General features: G+C 43.1%; 1 protein-coding gene across 3 annotated transcripts in view; it reads right to left on the minus strand.

Moving 5' to 3' along the window:
* The window catches only part of MIPOL1 (mirror-image polydactyly 1), a 253,339-nt gene that overhangs the window by 42,902 nt on the left and 188,545 nt on the right, over positions 1–21,892 (minus strand). For all 3 annotated transcript variants that reach the window (XM_069951321.1, XM_069951319.1, XM_069951320.1), the window contains one exon: positions 1,294–1,388. In XM_069951321.1, the coding sequence (XP_069807422.1) occupies positions 1,294–1,388 (95 nt within the window). The remainder of the gene's footprint in view (positions 1–1,293; positions 1,389–21,892) is intronic.

The raw sequence follows: 21,892 nt of genomic DNA on the forward strand, positions 1-21,892 counted from the left end.
ACGGACATATTGGACCTCATTCTTCCTGGTGTGCGCCTGCCGTATCCTCCGCTGGAAGCAGGTATAGAGTTGGTATGCTGGGCAAAGGTTCGGGCGCACGGCCGGCCGGATTCACTAAGAGGCGTGCGCCTCTTAGTGAATTCGTCTGGGGGTAAGGGGCGGGGCCCAATTTAAGACCGGCTTACTCTGGATACCCCTCCCCCTCCCTAAATTTTAATTGTTCAGACAATTCTGCATCCAAACACTGCAAATTTTTTTTCGGATTCAGATTTTATTTAAAAAGCTGGAATTGAATTTTTATAATGGGGAGTCCTCCTAAGGGACTTGTATAAGCAACTATTTGATGCCATCAGAATCTGGTTATGATTGGTATTGATAATGGCATGTACACACGAAAGAATACAGTAAAAAGAATACAATAAAAAGATGTATAACTTATAAGTTTTATTTTGTAATATGTTTCTATTTTCTGATTGTAATATTTTTGCATATTTTGGAAATTATTATATGACCAACCATCTTGTCTGACCTCCAAGGTTGGTCATTTACAGTGAGTTTTTAGCTACAGATTCCAGTCTTCACCTGTTGTACAGTATATAAAGTGTCAGCACAGTATGTCCCCATCCAAACCATGATGTAACTGTATGTTAATAGTTGGGAAGAGGATAAGCTGGCCATACACTGTAGATAGCTGTTAACTTTTACAAGACAACTATACCTACAGGCTGAGTGAGGAAGTCACCACCAGACTCCTCTGACAGATCTATGCTTGTGAAGGAACAAACAATAAGGCATGTTAAAAATCTGCATGCTCCGTCCTTCCACTAACATCTGACATTGGGGGTAAGTCTGGAGTCAGCGGGTAAGTCAGCCTACCTTGATGGGAAAAAAAAACAGATTTGTATTGACCACATGGTCCACTAAGTTATGGTCTGGTCAGATTTCTTTGTCTTTACTCATACTGCAAACCTTACTTTATAAAACGCTATGACTAGAGATGAGCGAACCAGGTTCGAGTCGATCCGAACCCAAACATTCGGTATTTGATTAGCTGGGGCTGCTGAACTTGGATAAAGCTCTAAGGTTGTCTGGAAAACATGGATACAGCCAATGACTATATCCATGATTTCCACATAGCCTTAGGGCTTTATCCAACTTCAGCAGCCACCGCTAATCAAATGCCGAAAGTTCGGGTTCAAATCGACTCGAGCATGCTCAAGGTTCGCTCATGTCTAGTTATGACCTGTATATCTGAATATACATGAATGGCGATCAACACTGTTAAATAAATACCTGTAATATATATGTAGGGTCTGGATCTCTTCTTCCAGCTTTCTATAGTCTTCAATCAACTTGTCTTGATTTTGTTGAAGAAAAGTCACTGGAGCCTGAAGATAAGAAAGAGACAGTGAGGTAAGTAAACAGTCTGAAGGCTGAAGGGCCTACTGTGGCCGACCCAATAGACAGAAGGAGGTTGAAGGTTGAGCAATTGATGAACGAATGATCGTCTGGTGAACAATTGCTTCGTAGACATAGTCATACACAATTTAGCCCATATTGACTGTTATAGTTCTTCAGACTTGGCCATTTGTGATCACTGACAACAGTGAATTATTTTCATGGGAATTTGAAAAAAAAATATGGATATGAGATCATTATAAGGAAATTATAATTGACCAACAAATTGACAAAGAATTTCAAACATGTTGGCCACTCCATTATTCTTTACAGATTTCGGCTCTGCTTAGCGGCTACATAGAGAATGAATGGAGCACCTTCGTGCATGCGCGACCCACAGCTCCATTCAGCAGGGATATTTTGGTCCCCACAATCCAAATTGCAGGGGGTGGCCAGCTGTTACTCCCCCCCCCTCGTATCTCTTAGTTAACTTAGTTATGCCCTATCCTATGGACACTGTCGTTGGCACCGTTGCCTTGCAGCACTGAGGTCTTGGGTTTAAATCCCACCAAGGAGTTTGTATGTTCTCCTTGCATTTGCACGGGTTTCCTCCCATACTCCAAAACATACAGATACTTTTGGTGAATTTAGATTGTGGGCCCTATTGAGGACAGGAACTAATATGAGCAATGACTAGCTATATAAAGTGCTGTGGAATAGGTTGGTGCAATATAAATATTGTTTTGAGATCGGAATACCACTTTAAGCAGTCTGCTGTTCCTCTGTTATTCCTCCTGGAAGTGTATAAATAATTTAATTCCTTTGTCAATAGGACGTGCTCCTTTATACAGTCTGACACCATCAGCTCTTTGAGGATAGTGTCTTCATCTCTATCAATGAGCCACTTTCAATAGTAACGCCTAGATGTATTTTTTTTTATATACATTTCCAGGAGGAATATCACAGGAACAACACAAGCTAGAGGTGTAAGAAAATATGCTTTAGAATTGTTACTTTTATGAGAAACGCAAATATTTATTAAACGGACATGTCAGGATCGCCGACGGGTTCTCTATGAAGAATCCCAGGAATTCTCCAAGTAGTAATGACTACATGACTCCTTTTTCTGATGTCTGAGTATGTTTGAGTGTGTTTGTCGTAGCCTGTATATAATGTCTTTGTACATACATGCCAACACACTACCCTGCCGAAACTTCATTGACTGTGTCACGCATCTCTTGAAGCCTGCTGTGTTGTTTCATGGCATCTTCTGTGAGTTATTGCCCTACACGTACACCGCCACAACCACTAAGACCCCTTACTACTGGCAGTGTGCAGATCATGAAGGAAGTCAGGGGTGGTGAGCAGCTCGGTGGGTATATAAGGTGTAAGATAGGCTATCTGCACACAAATCTCTTATTACTTTCATGAGTAAAAGGGGCGATATATCAGAGTTGCAAAAAAGGGAAGATTAAAGCGACTTTGTACCACCAAACCACTCGTACCATCGGATAGCTGCTTTTAATCCAAGATCCGTCCTGGGGTCCGTTCATCAGGTAATGCAGTTATTGTCCTAAAAAACAACTTTTAAACTTGCAGCCCTGTGTCAAATTACTGTTGCCTACAGTTTCTTTGCCCTAGGCCTGCACCGCTACTCCGTCCCTTCTCCCCACCCTCTTCACCATTAGGAATGCCCCAGGCAGGATTTCTCCTATTCATCACTTGTCTGAACACTGCACAGGTGCCTTAATGATCAAGCACATGTGCAGTGTTCAGACAGGTGATGAATAGGGGTATTCCTAATAATGATTCCCAATGAGGAATAGGGCGGGGAGGAGGGATGGAGGGGTGACGTAATCCTAGGGCACACACACTCTAGGCCACATCAATTTGACACAGGGCTGCAAATTTAAAAGTTGTTTTTTAGCACAATAACTGCATCACCTGCCAAACGGACCCCAGGACAGATCTTGGATTGAAAGCAGCTATCTAAAGGTACAAATGGTTTGGGGGTACAGAGTCGCTTTAATGGCTTTTGGGACAAGCATGGAGATATTTGTGAACTGTTCAGGGGTGGACGAATGGCAACATTACGAATAAGAGATGTGGAAACTGCAGAACACCATCTGCCACTTGAATCAAAGTCAACTACAAAGAATACTGGAATACTACAGTGGAGCAGCTTAGGGGCTACCTAACATGTCTAAAAGGGAACCCTACTGTGTAAGGGCCTCAGAAGTAGACAATCAATGCAACGTCTCCCACAGCCATGTTTTCTTCGAATGGATGAACTTTGTCATGTCAGATGAGAAACATCAGAGAACAAACACCCTACTTCCCTTATGTAAAGAACACAAACTGGTGGTGGCAGTGTTCTAGTCTGGGGAATGTTTTTGTGGAATCCATGTGAAAGCCATTATCAACCAATTTTGGTAAGAAGCCATCTCTGCAGTTTACATGCACCCATACATTTAAATGGTTGGAACCTTCCAGCAGGACAATGAGATATGTCACAAGTTACAACGCCTGACAGTGGCTGGAAGACCAAAACTGAACCCATATGGGCATCTGTGGGCCACCTTGATCGTCGTGTTTGCTTCATGTCTCCTCCCTCACACACACCCTAGCAGCTGTGGTATACAGTCAGCATGGCTCCAGATACCAGTGACAACCTACCAGGACTTTACTAAGTCAGGGCCCTATTACAGGGACGATTACCGTGCGGAAAATCATTTATATACAGTAGTTCAAATTTAAACGACAATCGTTCTGTGTAATTGCAGGCAGCAATTGAAAAATTGTTTATATAGATATAGATCTGACCCTAAAATCATTGTTAATAGTTCGCTAATCATTCGCTGTAATTCCAAATCGTTCCTACTTTTGCTGGGATCAGATGGAGTAAACAATCGTAGTAACAATCGTTGTAACAATCGTAACCAATGACTATTGTTCTGTGTAATATGGTGAACGATTTCTGGATAACGATAAACAATCTCATTTGCAATTGTTTATCGTTAAAAATCGCTTTGTCTATATAGGACCCTCAGTCCCAGCCCATCTAGCTACTGTCCATGCTGCACACGACTAGAGATGAGCGAACCTCTAGCATGCTCTAGTCGATTCGAACCCGATCTTTCGGCATCTGATTAGCGGTGGCTGCTGAACTTGGATAAAGCCCTAAGGCTATGTGGAAATCATGGATATAGTCATTGGCTGTATCCATGTTTTCCAGACAACCTTAGAGCTTTATACAACTTCAGAAGCCCCAGCTAATCAAATGCCGAACGATCGGGTTCGGATGGACTCAAACCCGAACCGGTTCGCTCATCTCTACACACAACGAATACTCTAGGTATTAGCTGCCGGTCACAATAATGTTTATAAAACAGAGGACACCAAATTTAGGTAGATTTTCATAAAATTTTTGGATTATTTTTTTTACATGTTTTTATATAGTAGGATATTGTAAATGGTCAGTAAAACACAGCACAATATAATATTTCTAGGAACAAAATAAGAATCAAACGCTATATGGGGAATTATGTATAACAGACTCATCGGTGGTGCACGTCCTTCAGCCAGAGACAAGGAAGCCGTAGGTTTGAAAAGTTATTGCTGGATTAATAATAGCGGCGCCTCATTTTCTTATGTTCTTCAGAACTAGTTGAGCAGGTATGGAATAGAGGTTAAAGCGTCAGCCGCTTTAGTTTGGTGCCTTTCCTACAGACAGCAATGTTCCAGTAATTATTTCTCCTCACAGTTTGTACCTCATAACTATTTCCCTAAGTAAACACTTCTAGGCACAAACGACAAAATGTCTTTAATCCCCAAAGTCTTTTGTTTTTGTATTCTTCTGCCAATGTTAAAAAGGCTCAACGAATAGTGCATTAAACCATTGTACCAAGTATACTGTTCCATGTATAGAGGTAAAATATTTAAAGGGAACCTGTCAGGTGATGAGTGTCACTCAATCTGGGAGTAGGATATGATAGAGGGACAAAACCTGAGCTCTGTAATATATAGGTTTATATGATTTGGTGCAGAATAAATCTTAACAGGACAGTGAGAGTCCTGCAAGCCCCACCCACACAGGCTTTCCCACTAATAATGTGTATACACACACAAAGATGTCAATCAACTGTGTATGGTAAACAGGACTCCCATCGCCTCTCCTAGGAGTCCTGTCAATAATTCTGCCCCAAACCATATAAACCTATACATTGCAGAGCTTAGGTTCTCTTTTGCTGTAAGTTCATGAAAAGAAACAAAGAAAACAAGAATGGGATCTGAATGCCGCCTGCCCCAACCATGTAACCCGGCCGCGCGCATGCCACCTCCGCACTGGCGTCTCACCCGGCCACTGCACTCACAGGCCAACGGGTGAGCTGCGGGGGGTGGGGGGATACAGGGTGCGGGGCGGGTGAGCTCTGGGTGCTCTTAGTGAGGCAGACAGTGAACAGCAGCAGCTGTGACTGTCTCACTATCCTCCCTCTCTTCAGTGGACTGGGGTACAAGCGCTAACCCAGCCCATTGAAGAGACTGAGGACACGTGATGCCGTCTCGGAGGGTGCGGGCCAGGAGCAGGGAGCGTGTCAGGGTTGGACTGAGAGCTGATGATTCTCTGCATTTGGTGGGGGGGTGAATGCATCTAGATAGCAGCAAAACTGTGCAGAATCCATAATAAGTTTATATTGGAAAGATGGAAAGCTACGGGTGGGCAACATATTAATGCAAAAATAATTTTGGGGGAATACCCCTTTAACCTAGCATGAAGAATCTATATAGAATGTTTGCCTATGGATGGATAGGAAACATGAAAGGCAAAATAAGGTGTCAAGCATAAAACTTATCAGGGAAGACTGAGGTCTCCTTCACCCATACATTATTAAGTGTTCTCTATCATTTGAAAAAAATTAAAAATACATAAAATTTGTAAGTTTTGTTTTTTTTTGTGGTCCATGATGCTGTTTTTTTTTGCCAATTTTTCCCTCATTTAACATAAAAAGTCTTGTTCTCAATGTGATTCTTTGATCATATGATTTTTATTTAAAATGTAGAGAAAAAAAATCCTGTATTTACAGAATTAAAAACAACAAAAAAAATCTATTTTGCTAATTGGAGCATACTTGCATATCTTGGGGAACTGCACATCTAACAGTTTCTAATATAAGTATTGAAAGAAGAAATTTATAAGGGAACTTTCCAATAGTAACATGAAGTAAGTGTCTCTGGATTATATCTTGCAGATTAGCAATATTCAGATGTCTATAACAGTAAATTGCACCTTGTGTATTTATTTAGGTTTTATTTGCTTCTTATTATAAGGAGAGATTCCTTATCCCTTAGGAGGGAACCTCTTACAATAAAAATGCAGTGGAATCTGCAGGCATCATGTTATATGGAGAAAATGAGCAGATTGATACATAGTTTTATGGGGAAAATTGTGGGATAACTTTGTAATTATTCATGTAAATCTCTGCTCATTCTGGGCCAAGTAGTCACGTGGGCGGTCCTCCTCAGTAAGGCCGCCTGCCAAAATTTCCAAACCCATAGGGTTCTGTTTGTTCCAGGAACTAGGTCAGGAGATCATAGAACCTGTCCATATTTGCCAGATATTCCGGCACAGATGACCCATAGAAACCTAAAGGAACGTTTGGAATTCCGCACAGTCTTGGATGCACATCTGGAAACTTGGATAATTTCCGGATGCGTTGCGGTTAGTCACCCTGGGCTGGTGTTAATACCTAGGCAAATGCCACTGGGTACTGCGCCTGGTCCTTTAAAGAGACTCTGTACCCCCCCCCCCCCTCAAACCACTTGTACCTTCAGATAGCTGCTTTCAATCCAAGATCTGTCCTGGGGTCTGTTCGGCAGGTGATGCAGTAAAAAACTACTTTTAAACTTGCAGCCCTGTGCCAAACTGGCTTGTCCTAGAATATCTATGCCCTAACTTTGCACCACCCCTCAGTCCCTCCTCCCCACCCTCTTCATCATTAGGAATGCCCCTAGAACATTGCACAGGTGCCTTAACCCCTTAAGGACAGAGCCTGAAATGGCCTTAATGACAGAGACAAATTTTATGAATATGACCAGTGTCACTTTAGTCATTAATAACTTCGGGATGCTTTTACCTATCCGGCTGATTCTGAGATTGTTTTCTCGTGACATATTGTACTTTACATTTCTGGTAAATTGGAGTCGATACTCATAACAAATCTTTATGAAAAAAACCCAAATAATGTGAAAAAATGTGAAAAAATGCATTTTTCCAACTTTGAAACTTCTTTGCGTATACAGAAAGTGGTTATACCACATAAATTATATATTAAATAGCATTAGCAACATGTCTACTTTATGTTGGCGGCATTTATTAAACTATCTTTCATTTTTTTTAGACGATAGGAAGCTTAAAACATTAGCAGCAAATTTCCAAATTTTCTGTAAAATTTCAAAATCAGATATTTTTAGGGACCTGTTCAGATTTAAAGTGTATTTGAGGGGCCTGTATGTTAGAAAGCCCCACAAAGCACCCCATTTCAGAAACTGCACCCCCCACACTCTGCAAAAGCACATCCAGAAAGTGTTTTAACCCTTTAGGGGAGTCACAGAAATAAAAGCTAAGTGTGTAAGGAATTTGAAAATTTTAATTTTCTGTGCAGAGATTTTATTGTAATCCAATATTTTTCATAATTATAAACCTATTACCAGAGAAATGCACCCCAATAATTATTGCCCCGTTTCTGCAGTTTATAGAAATACCCCATATGTGGCCCTATTGCGCTATTTGACGCAACCACAAGCCTCAGATATAAGGGAGCGCCTAGTGAATTTCAACGCCTCCGTTATATTTGGTCATTTTTGACTGTACCACTTCAGGTTGGCAGAGGCTCTGGGGTGCCAAAACCTAAAAAACACCCCTAAAGGGACACCATTTAGAAAACTACACCCCTCAAGGAATGTAACAAGGGGTGCGGTGAGCATCTGGACCCCACAGGTGCTTCACAGATTTTCCGAACAATATGGCGTGAAAAAAGAAAAATTTATTTTTTACACTAAAACGTTGTTCTAGCCTTCATTTTTTCATTTTCTTAAAGGGATAAGAGGCAAAAAAAGACAAAAAATGTGTAGCGCAGTTTCTCCCGAGTACAGAAATACCCCACATGTGGCGATAGAGTGCCAAGGGGGCGCAGGACGAGCCTCCAAAGGGAAGGAGCGCCAATTGGCTTTTGGAAGCTGAATTTCACTGAAAAGGATTTCAAGGGCCATGTCGCATTTACAGAGCCCTCGTGCTGCCAAGACACTGGAAACCCCCCACAAGTGATTCCATTCTGGAAACTACACCCCTCAAGGAATCTAACAAGGGGTGCAGTGAGCATATGGACCCCACTGGTGACGGGCACAAATGTGGAACAATGTGACGTGAAAGGGAAAAATTTCATTTTTTCACTTTCATGGCACAAATGTGCCCGTCATCAAGGGGTCCATATCCTCACTGCACCCCTTGTTAGATTCCTTGAGGGGTGCAGTTTCCAGAATGGGGTCACTTGTGGGGGGTTTCCAGTGTTTTGGCAGCACGAGGGCTCTGTAAATGCGACATGGCGTTCATCATCCATTCTAGCCAAATCCAACCTCCAAAATCCAAATGGCGCTCCTTCCCTTGGGAGGCTTGCCCTGCGCCCACATGGCGCTTTATGTCCACATGTGGGGTATTTACGGACTCGGGGGAAATTGCTCTACACATATTGTGTGTTTTTTTCTCTTTTAACCCCTTGTGAAAATGATAAATTCAAGGCTAAACCAACATTATAGTGTAAAAAATGTAATATTTCATTTTCACACCACATTGTTCCACATTTGTGCCCGTCACCAGTTGGGTCCATATGCTCACTACACCCCTTGTTACATTCCCTGAGGGGTGTAGTTTCCATAATGGGGTCACTTGTGGGGGGGTTCAACTGTCTTGGCAACACAGGGGCCTTTTGAATGCAACATGGCCCCTCAAAATCCATTCCATCCAAATCCAGCCTTCAAAAACGAAATGGTGCTCCTTCCCTTCGGAGGCTTACCCTGCACCCGCATGGTGCTTTATGTCCACATGTGGGGTATTTACGGACTCGGGGGAAATTGCGCTACACATTTTGTTTTTTTTCTCCTCTTTTAACCCCTTGTGAAAATGATATATTCAAGGCTAAACCAACATTAAAGTGTAAAAAATTTAATATTTCATTTTCACGCCACATTGTTCCACATTTGTGCCCGTCACCAGTGGGGTCCATATGCTCACTACACCCCTTGTTACATTCCTTGAGGGGTGCAGTTTCCATAATGGGGTCACTTGTGGGGGGTTTCAACTGTCTTGGCAACACAGGGGCCTTTTGAATGCAACATGGCCCCTCGAAATCCATTCCATCCAAATCCAGCCTTTAAAAACCAAATGGCGCTTTTTCCCTTCGGAGGCTTTCCCTGCACCCGCATGGCGCTTTATGTCCACATGTGGGGTATTTCCGTACTCAGGGGAAATTGCTCTACACATTAAATGTTTTTTTTATCTTTTAACCCCTTGTGAAAATGAAAAAACATGACAAGATTAATGATTTAGAGTAAAAATTTTACAAAAATTACACTAAATGTTGGTCTAGCCTTGATTTTTTTCCATTTCCACAAGGGGTTAAAAAAGAAAATGAACACAAAACGTGTAGGGTAGTGTCCCCTGAGTACGAAAATACCCCACATGTGGGCATAATGTGCCATATGGGCACAGGGCAAGTCACCAAAGGGACAGAGCGCCATTTAGAGGCTGGAATGGAGGATGGAGGCCATGTCGCAATTACAAAGCTCCTGTGCTGCCAGGACAGTAGAAACCCCTGACAAGTGACCCCATTCTGGAAACTACACCCCATAAGGAATCTAACAAGGGGTGCAGTGAGCATATGGACCCCACTGGTGACGGGCACTTACGTAGAACATGTGCCGAGAAAATAAAAAATACAATTTTTTTCATTTTCACGTCCCAAATGTGGCCGTCACCAGGGGGCCATATCCCCGCTGCCCCCCTTCTTAGATTCCTTATGGGGTGTAGTTTCCAGAATGGGGTCACTTGTGGGGGGTTTCTACTGTCCTGGCCGCACAGAGGCTTTGTAATTGCATCATGGCATCCTCTAATGGGAATGGCGGCCAGAATGGCGGCCATACCTACTTAGCTGGGGAAAAGGGACAATTCTAATTTATTTGGGGGAATTAGGCCAATTATTAGTTTATAAGGTTGAAAGTGACAGGTGTCCATCAAACTCAACCTGTGTTGATCCAGAGGAAGGCAAAAAAAAACCCTCGTAAGGCAGACGACAGTAGCCTCATCAGGGGAAAAATTCCTTCCCGACTCCATAATGGCGATCAGAATAATCCCCGGATCAAAGTGACCCCTGAAATAGGAATAAGGGACACAATATAGATAATGTAGAACCCCAGTGACGTGTGGTGCGCCTTGGAGCGATCCAGTATGCAGAGGCCGGGGTGATCAGGACAGGTGTCACACTGGAAAATGGTGTCCTTCCTGATCCCCCCATTACGCCACACTCTGCACTTCTTCTGGGGTCTCCTGTTTTCCAGTGTGGGGGACGTCACCTGGAAAATGTTGTCCTGGTGCGATACGGGGTCCCTCATATCCAGAAGCGCTGGGTCCGCTCCATGGCTGCTAAATATTAGGGCGCTATTACTACTTCTGATATGTTCGGATCGTGCCGCAAGCTACAGTAGCTCGGGCAGCGAGGGACCAGAAGAGGGGGGTGCTGGTATAAAAGTTATCCCCGTACAGGTGGTAACCTTTATCCAGCAGTGGGAAGATCAGTTCCCAAACGATCTCCCCACTAACTCCGAGGATGGGGGGGGAGGGGGCATCTGGGGGCTGCATTCGGGTGTCCCTTCCTACATACACTCTAAGGGTACATGCACACTGCGGAATCGCGACAGATAACCCTTCGTGCATTCCACAGTTGGCACCCACCGGCGGAGTGATGCAGGCGCATGTCTCCACACGTGTCATAGACTCCATTCTATGCACGGGCGGATTCCGCTCTCCGTCCAACGTGTTCATTCTTTGGATGGACGATGGATTCCGCCCGTGCATAGAATGGAGTCTATGACACGGGTGGAGACACACGCCTCCATCAGTCCGCCGGTGGGTGCCAGCTGCGGAATGCACAAAGGGTTATCCTTTGCCATTCCGCAGTGTGCACGTACCCTAAATCTGTAAGTGTACCCTGAGGTACTGTCACAGAGTGTGTAGAATTTCACACCATACCGTCATCTCTTATTGGGACGGTACTGGCGGAAAAGACGTGTCTGGGGGGCAGCGTACGCTAAGCTACCCCCAGACACGTGACTGGATGATGAGGAGGATGAATGGAGGAAAGAAGGATCCCCCATTCATCCTCACTGGCTGTTTCGGTGTCGGAGGTAATAATAACGTATCCCTCTGACGCCGAAAACACCCTGGGGGCCATCTTTATACGGGGATTAGTATATGGGGTATGTAGTGGTGTAGTGTCAAACTTTATTCAATGTAGTGTGGTGTAATGTAGTGTTTTTTACGTGTTTTTTTACAGTAAGTATAAAAAAAAAACCTACGCCAACAAAGGAGTTGCTGATAAATGCCGCACTTATGTGCGGCACTTATAAGCAGACCGTGGCAGTAGAATATAGAAAAAAAACACCCTACGCCAAAAAGGAGGAGTTGCTGATTAGCAGCGCACTTTCGTGCGATGCTGATCAACACTCAGCGGCGATAGGGTGCGGAAAATAGAAAAAAAAAACATTTAAAAAAAAAAAAAAAAAAAAAAAAAATTTCTACATTCTGAACATCCCTGTAGCTGCTGATAAGTGTATTACACATATCAGCCGCTAGAGGGCAGCAGAGCGCAAAATACGGTAAGAGCCGACGCTGGAGCCGAAAATAGCCGAGAGAAGCCGAACGTGACGTCACGGAAGAAGCCGAAGACCCGAACGAAGACGAGGATGCCGCGAACCCGGAAGACGCCGATCAGGAGCCCGGGACAGGTGAGTAATGTACAAATACCTGCTCTGGACCCCTCGGCTACCTAGCTGAGGGGTCCAGGGCAGGTATTTACTATTTTGTGGGACTCTGATCGCCGTGCCACCGGCCCGATCGCCGTGAACGGCCGGCCGTTCACGGCCGGCCGTTCACGGCGATCGGGCCGGTGGCACGGCGATCACCATTACTTTTTACAGTAATGGCGGTCGGTGCCGTCCTCGGACAGCACCGACCGCTATTTTTTTCCGGGTCATCGGGTCGCCGATGACCCGGAAAGGTTCCGATCGCCGCTATTGGCTGATCTGAATTGATCAGCCTATAACGGCGATCGTAAGCACGGGGGGTGTTAACCACCCCCGTGCCGTGAAGCTAAGATGGCCTGCTATGATTTATAGCAGGCCATCTTCCCCGACCGCTGTGTGTGAACACGCAGCGATCGGGGAAACGTCGGGCGTAAATTTACGCCCTGATGCGCCAAGTACCAGGGCGCGAGGGCGTAAGTTTACGCCCGATGTCGTTAAGGGGTTAAAGGAGAAGTCCGGCAAAAATGTTTATTAAAGTATTTTTTTGCCCCCCAAAAGTTAAACAAATCCCCAATATACACTTATTACGGGAAATGCTTATAAAGTGTTTTTTCCCTGCACTTACTACTGCATCAAGGCTTCACTTCCTGGATAAAATGGTGATGTCACAACCCGACTCCCAGAGCTGTGCGGGCTGTGGCTGCTGGAGAGGATAATTGCAGGGGGATGCTCAGTCTCCCTCCAGTGCCCTGTGTTCCTCAGTGTCCCCCTGCCATCACCCTCTCCAGCAGCCACAGCCCGCACAGCTCTGGGAGTCGGGTCGTGACATCACCATGTTATCCAGGAAGTGACATAACCATGTTATCCAGGAAGTGACATCACCATGTTATCCAGTAAGTGAAGCCTTGATGCAGTAGTAAGTGCAGGGAAAAAAGCACTTCATAAGCATTTAGCCTAATAAGTGTATATTGGGGATTTGTATAACTTTTGGGGGGGCAATACAATACTTTTAATAAAATAAAATTTTCGCTGGACTTCTCCTTTAACAATCCAGCCCATGTGCCGTGCTGACACAGCTGATGAATAGTAGAAAATCTGTCTGGAGCATTCCTAAAAATGAGGAGGGTGGGGAGCAGGGATAGAGAGGGTGTGCCAGCCTAATGCATACACAATCAAGGCTACGGACGTTTGGCACAGGGCTGCCAGTTTAAAAGTTGTTTTTTAGGACAATAACTGCATCACCTGCCAAACAGACCCCAGGACAGATCTTGGATTAAAAGCAGCTATACAAGGTACAAGTGGTTTTTTTTTTTGGGGGGGGGGGGGCAGATTGTGGGTACAGAATCGCTTTAACTGTATGCGCTCCTTATCTTGATTCTTCCTAGGTCTCAATATACTTTCTGAGATGTAAGAAGGTGAGTCATGTGTGGGTGAATCCATGCTCAAACATGATGACCAATAGATGCCCCATGTCCTCGAGTTAACACTCACACTCTTCCTAAAATAGTACATCTCTCTTTTTGTACACACTTGCATTCCCCATGAAATCAATTGTAGAACATCTTTAAAACTCTGCCCTGTGCTGTTCATCTGTATTTGTCCTGAAAAAGTATGACTAAATTGGCAACTGGGTGTTACCATTTCCATTGTCAACAGAATGTGTTCCAGAAACAGACTCAACAGAGTGACACATCATCAAGCAGTGTACAGTGACAAAGAAATGGTTATTGTCCAGTTGTCAATTGAGTCATACAGTTTCAGGAAGAATAATAGAGAAACTACACAATGCCGAGTCTAACAAAAACATTTCATGGGGAATGCACCATATTCACTATAAAAGGGATGTAACACAAGTCATATGTCAGATTTAATGCATTTTAATTTCCTTTTATCCTATTGTATATAGTAATTACTTATGGTTACTATAAATTGGATGAAATATGATTTATTTTTAAGAAATGCTTAAAATGCAAATTGAAGACTAACAAAACTTAAATGAACCATGGTGACCGAGAGGAGCCCGAGCAACATATGAGGTCCTGCTAGCGGGTTGTAGGGGTTATAGAGCCTAAATATATTCTGCAACCTGCTGCACATAGAAAATGAGCTAAAAGCTACAAGAAAATGTGTCTATTGATATTTTCATACTCTGACAACTAAGCCTCAACATTCTGTATAGGACTCGCACACTTGCCGCTTGCATCGGATTTCTCTGCCAAGTTAGCAGACTGTTTGAAAGAAAGAAAATCACATCCTGTTAAGCCCAAACAGCAAACATTCTCCATATGTCAAAATGAAGATCTCCAACTGGGACAAAAGCCAAAGGAGTCCGTCCTACCCCCCCTTCCTCCCTAACCTTTATGGTTCTTAGTGCAGTAGACTAGTAAGATGCCTTACGTCGTCCATGTCTCAGCCCCAGACACCTGCTGGCTCACAGCTCCCTGCCAATAAAATAATAAAATGCATACACCTAGCAGAACCCTGGAATGATGCAACTGCTGTTAAGAGGGAAGGGTTGGGTTACCTGCGAAACTTACAAAGCGGAGGAAGGTACTGTGTGTTCATGAGTCTCTGCCAACTGAACCGGTATTGAAGCAAACGATAATTATCAGGATTTGGCTTAGAGCAGATTTGTGCCTTAAAAGTCTTGGAAATATTCTTACAATTCTCTAATCCCAGAATCCATAACCTGAACAAGTCCTTTCAATTAGGGTATCTGGCCCTCTCAACAAAATGACTGGTGAACCCCCAATGAAGCAAGCATTACCCAATATGAGGTTTTCCGCCATTTAAAAGTTTGAGAGTTTCACACAATGGTGTTCCCACATTGAAGCAGTCAGGACGTTTCACCTGAGATCTTAGCAAAATGGTAACCATTAATGTAGAACCATCAAAGCATATTATGTATGACCTAAACAACTCTAAGAGGACACAAAAAAGTTTAGGAAACCTAATATTCAGCCGACCATAACGCGTATCTGTCTGGAAGATCTTTATTTTGGACAAAGTATAGGAAAAATGCAAAGGAACCTTCCCTATAAAAAAAAATTGTTGTTCTGATGGATCCAGGGCCATTACAGACGCAATATATACGGTCACCAGAACAAATTCTTACAATGCAGTAAAAAATATATAAAAGGGCTGTAACAGTAGAACTCCTTTACCCTCTGTGTGTACTTAAAAACAAAGGAAGGTGCCTATACAACTTTAATAACTGTCAGTCTAATGATCCCTCAATCATCAGATTGAAGGAACTTACCAACGTTTGCCCCCAGAACACTAGTGTACAAAAATCACACATTTTTCTGCAAATCACAGGAAAAGTGCTCAATTCGTGAGGGAATAAGCAATTGCTCAAAAATCTGTAAAAACTGTACACCAAAGTCTACACAAAAAACACTAATAAATTCCCCCACTCTGTTTTCGGAATCCATGATCTGCTGGATGGCCCACTCTCACCTCTAGAAACTCAACTTACCATGTATAATCTTAGTGGAGAGCAGTGGCCATCTTGTTGTCTCATTGCTGCTGAAGAAAAAAGTCTCTAAAAAGGCATGGAGCTCTAGATATTAATATAGGTACCTGTGATGTTAACAGGTTTGTCCATTTTAATAAAAAAAGAAATAAATAAAAAAAATTATATTTCACTTCAAGAAAGGTGGCACTCACCGGACTTCTTACTTGCAGAATCAACTTTATTCCATAAAAAGTGAGGTAATGGACACTGACACGAGTGAATACAGCAGTTTCGCGCGCATGTGAAGCACGATTCCTTCGGCCAGAAGAAGCGTGTTGTGCATGTGCGTGAAAGTGCTGTAGTCACTCGTATCAGCGTCCATTACCTCACTTTTCATGGAAGAAAGTTGATTCTGCAAGTAAGAAGTCCAGTGGGTGCCATCTTTCTTTAAGTGAACTATAGGTAAATTCTAAGTTAAATTCTGAATTCTCTGTTCAAGACCCTCACCTCTAGACCTCTAGGACAATGAGAAGAATAGAAGGCCTGTCCTGAATTGCATTAAATAGATAGTCCACGTGTATGAATATGGTCTGTGCAATGATTTATTTCTCCTGTGGTGGCACTGTAGGAAAACTGAACACCTATTGCCCAATTTCCCAACAGATTACTGCTGATCTGGAATCTTGGATAAGCTTATTGTAACATATTTGGACCAATGATTGTCTGAGTCTGAAGGAATTTCTCAATGGGAAATTCGACCACTGACCGGCAATCCATTTGGTGGACACATACATATTGCTCTCCTATTATGTTTATTATGACTAGCATAAAGATATAAAAACCTACAAAAAACGAGATCCTGGTGAAAGGTTCACAAACTTTTGATCACAATCGCTTCTGTACGCGCTTTCATTTTTGTTAATGTCAAGTTACACTTAGCTTTTTTTTTTCTTTTTTAAGCTGTTTGCTTTGTACACATGCAGACATGAGTGGGAGCATCAACCTTATCTATTTGCTTTTTATTTGTAACAACGTCTCTTTATTACTTGTATTGTGATGAAAAAAGGAGTTATGGTTATGTTTTCCTAGGCAGATTCCAACTTTTTCACACGTCTTTGGAAGCTTTGTGTATATGCTCTTTCAGGGTTTGTTTTAATGTAGACAAATATTTGCTATCTGGAAATAATCAACAAGCTGCTGCTGACTGATCCGCTCCTCTTATTCTATATCTTTATGTATTATTTCAAGCGTACAGTGGTGTCCTCCTGATAACTCTGATGACTATTTGGATATTTTATGATTTGGGTTGTCTTAGGTGTAGTCATAAGGAACAATTAAAAGTTAAGAAAATAATTTTTCATATACTATCAGTACTATTAAAAAAACACATAACAAACATGGCAGATTTTACATTTGTGTCCTAATAACCATCAGGATGGGGAATGTTACTTGGAAACACAAACATATATTAAGAGAAGCGGATTCAGGTTTTTTCAGATGTCAGTCTTTGCCCAGGACAATGCAATAGAAGCAACACATAGGGAAAACAATCACTGCAATTCTGCAATGCAAATAGAATCATTTGATTAGGTCAACAACTCACATCTGATCTATGATCACTATAAAGTGGTCTGTATAAAGTGCAGAATAAATAAGAACTCTCTCTACATTTATACTGTAGGTGATAATATATATATATATATAGTACCGTGTTCCTCCAAAAATAAGACATGGGCTTACTTTTTTTTTCTTTCCATTTTTGGGGTAGGTTTTTTTTATATGCAGCACATTATGCTTAATTCCTTTCCTGTACTCCATGGAATAAGTTTTTGTTGTCTGGAGGCAAAAATGTACTGCTACCTATACAGTACACCAATTAAAGATAAGCAAATCTATTCACAGATGTGTAAATTTGGAGGCAGGACTTGGTATGGTTGAGCGGCTTTTTGTGACGTCAGTAACGTCATGTGGCATAACACTGGCTGACCCCTGCCCCATCAGTGTGTATATAACACTGGAATACCCTTTGAAAGCTGATGGTTAGTGCTATGGTTGTGATTTGATTGGTATTTACATTGACCACCAAGGCATGTGCTCCAGAAGTCCTGATCACCACATTCCCTTGTAGCTGCATCCTTTCCCTTCCATCTTGATGTGGATCATAATTTGCCTTAGGTTTTGTGCACACTACGGAATCCCGACGGAACACCCACCACGGATTCCGCAGCTCACACCTGCTCGCGGACTGTGGTGGCTGCGCACATCTTCGGTGCTACCATAGAATCCATTCTTTTGTTTGCCAGATTCCACTGTCCACCCGAAGAATGAACCCGCTCATTCTTCGGTCGGATAGCGGAATCTGACAAACCATGGAATGAAGCCTATGGTGGCAGTGGAGATGTGCACGGCCCCCACAGTCCGGTTGTGAGCTGTGGAATCTGCGACTGTTGTTCCGTCGGGACTTTGATGTGCGCATATTCCCTCATATAGTATTATTATCTGTATTTATTTTGTTATATCAGTCATTATTTTTAATTTAGTGACTTTTCTTGCGCATACTTTAATGCTCAACATTCATAGTATCATACTGGATCAGTAGTGGGAAGTAGGCAGCCTATCTGCACATTTTGTAATCTTCAGTCTTCTGCGGTTGCATTTAATTAATTATGTAATTTTCTGTGACTATTTTTGCAATTTTGTTGCATACCTTATGGTTTTTGTGTTATTGCTGGGTATGCAGCATTTGCTGCACGCTGTACCAAGTTATATATTAGTGGTGCCACACATATGTAATATTTAAAGGGGTATTCCACTCAAATATAAATTTTCATATGTTGCTGCCCATGATGATCTATTCAGTCTCCTTCCCCCAGTTCTGAGCTACTGATTTCTGCTAAAGACACGAAAAACTGTGTGTGAGCTTTTGTCTCCAACTCTCCCGCCTCCCCCATCCCTTCCAATACGGCTCATGAAAACACTTGGGGGGAGATTTATAAAACTTGTGTAAAGTAGAATTGTCTTAGTTGGCCCCAGCAACCAATTAGATTCAACCTTTCATTTTTTTTTCATAAATCTATGAGGAATGAAAAGTGGAAGACAATTCTAGTTGACACCAGTTTGATAAATCTTCCCCACAGTTTTTTGTATCTTCAACAGAAAGAAGCTCAGAACTTGGGGAAGGAGACTGAATAAACAATAACAAGGAAGGAAAGAATTTTAAGTCTCACTATGGGCAGCAACTTATGAAAATGTAGGTTTAAGTCGAATACCCCTTTAGGGTGCCTTCACAAACACCGGATCTGCAGCAGATTTGACGGTGCAGATTTGATGCTGTGTTCAGTTATTTAGATCAAATCACCTGCAGATCCGCAGCAGAAAATCCGCTGCAATACGTGTGTGTAAAGCTATCCTTAAAATGAGAACTGGGGAGGAGATCATCTGATTGCAGGGGGTCCGGATCCTATGATCACTGGCAATTCACTGATTCGTAAGGGAGGATTTGGCAACGTAATACATACAGTCAACAGCCACTGTAGGTAATATAATGGTATCATATATTATTCTGCTGAAACACAGCTCTCCACTCTAACATATAATGGGACATCTGGGCTGGGGTACCCCTTATAGTTAAAGGGGTTGTCCGGCGATAAAAAATTATTCACAGAATAACACACATTACAAAGTTATACAACTTTGTAATGTATGTTATGTCTGTGAATGGCCCCCTTCCCCGTGTCCCACCCCCCCCACCCGTGTACCCGGAAGTGTGGTGCGCTATACATTACCTGTCACGTGCCGACCACGGTCTCCGATCCTCAGCAGTGACGTCTTCTTCGGGAGGCCGGCGGATCTTCCCGAGTGCCGGCCGCCCTCTGCAGCGTCATCCGAAGCTCAGCCGCGATTGGCTGAGCATAACTGTGCTCAGCCAATCGCGGCTGAGCAGCTGATGACTCGGCCACGTCATCAGCTGCTCAGCCGTGATTGGCTAAGCACAGTTATGCTCAGCCAATCGCGGCTGAGCTTCGGATGACGCTGCAGAGGGCGGCCGGCACTCGGGAAGATCCGCCGGCCTCCCGAAGAAGACGTCACTGCTGAGGATCGGAGACCGTGGACGCCACGAGATGCGGTGAGTATAATGCACCACACTTCCGGGTCTAGCGTGGGTGGGGGGAAACACGGGGAAGGGGGCCATTCACAGACATAACATACATTACAAAGTTGTATAACTTTGTAATGTGTGTTATTCTGTGAATAATTTTTTATCGCCGGACAACCCCTTTAACCTTTATTTAATTAGGGAAATCAAAGATATATATATATATATATATATATATATATATATATATATATATTGCGCACCGGCAGCCTTTTCATTGGCTGGAGCGCATCACATGGCTTCCAGCAACCTCAGCCAATCAGGGCTGAGCAAGCTGGAAGCCATGTGATGCGCTCCAGCCAATGAAAAGGCTGCTGGTGCGCATGTGCACCAGCAGCCTTTTCCATCCCATTCACTCTCTATGAAGACGCCGAGGAGGAAGAAGACCCAGACCGCCCCCCCCCGGCTCTGACGTCGTCGTCACCAGATGCCGCCCGGGAGAAGAGGACCATGACGATCGTAATAGGTAATGTATACATTCTTTAACTTCCGGGCGGGGGGTCGGGGGTCCAAAAGTGGGGGAAGGGGGCCAGACCGGGTATTTAACCACATTACAAAGTTATATAACTTTGTAATGTGTGTTAAATAAGCTTAAAAAAATTTTCGTCGGAGTTGTCCTTTAAAATAGTATGTATTGCTGTAGATACATGTGCATGTGTATATACAGTATTATATTTTCCAAATACCTGCGCTTGCTGACATATATGTGGGCAGTATATATATAGTGTGAAATATGTTCTAATAATTATCTTTTTGTGTGAGGATCACGATCCATTGCCGAGCAGGAACTGCGCTCTGAATTTTCCCCTAGCCCCTCTGAACAAGAAGCCAGTGTTGTGACGGTGAGTAACTCCTAGGCATGAGTCACCCAGTGTCAACTACTGCTTTGCTTTTACTCCGAGCCCTAGAACTGTGATACGTTTGGGAATGTGAAATGTCTTTGACTTCCTCATTGGAAATTGACGTAAATGTGTTCGGCGGAATGAAATAGAAGCTGTTTTCTTCTGGTGTGGAGTGAGGCATGGCTGCTTTCAGCGCTGGGAATAAATGACATCAGCCTGATTACATTATAACATTTCATAGCACAAGGAATTTGCAGAGGATCATTTATTAGGCTAAAATGTTATGTCCCTGGTTTATTATGTTATATGCAATGTACATAAACCTTTATCACAGATAACCCGACAACTGTTATTTATTTACTTTTAATTTTTTTAAAATATTAATACCCACCAGATTTAGGAGAAATTTATCATACAAAGATGCAATGGAGTAAGAAGACGCATGCCTACTTTTTCAAATGGCAAATAATTACTGTTATTTTAAAACAACGGCCGTTATTTGCTGTTAAATGGCGGCCATCCTCTTAATTTCAACAGTGTGTGAACATAGCCTTTCTGTGTTTTTAATCCACTCCTGGTTTTGGTTGCAAAATACGTAGAAAAATATTGCGTGGGAACACAGCCTTATAGTGTGATAACCTCAGTTTTTATAATACAGAACTCCAAACCCCTTGTTCTGCCATACCGTGTTTCCCCTAAAATAAGACGGCACTATGTCTTATTTTCGGGCGATGTGCTATGTGCGATTGGGGGGTTTGGGGGGGCGAGGGAAGAGAAATAAGACTTCCTCCCTGGAATACTCACCAAGAGCGGCAGGTCAGGCATGCAGCGTGATGTGTGGCGTTGGGATGTGCAGAGGACGTGAGGGCCATGGACCATGGCGCCAGTTTTGGAGACCTTACTTTCGGGGGGGTGCCTTACTTTAGGTTAGAGGGTGGAGTAGGTGGGGTGTCTTATTTTAGGAGG

This window comes from Dendropsophus ebraccatus, chromosome 13 (assembly GCF_027789765.1).
Source record: "Dendropsophus ebraccatus isolate aDenEbr1 chromosome 13, aDenEbr1.pat, whole genome shotgun sequence".
Classification (NCBI taxonomy): Eukaryota; Metazoa; Chordata; class Amphibia; order Anura; family Hylidae; genus Dendropsophus; species Dendropsophus ebraccatus.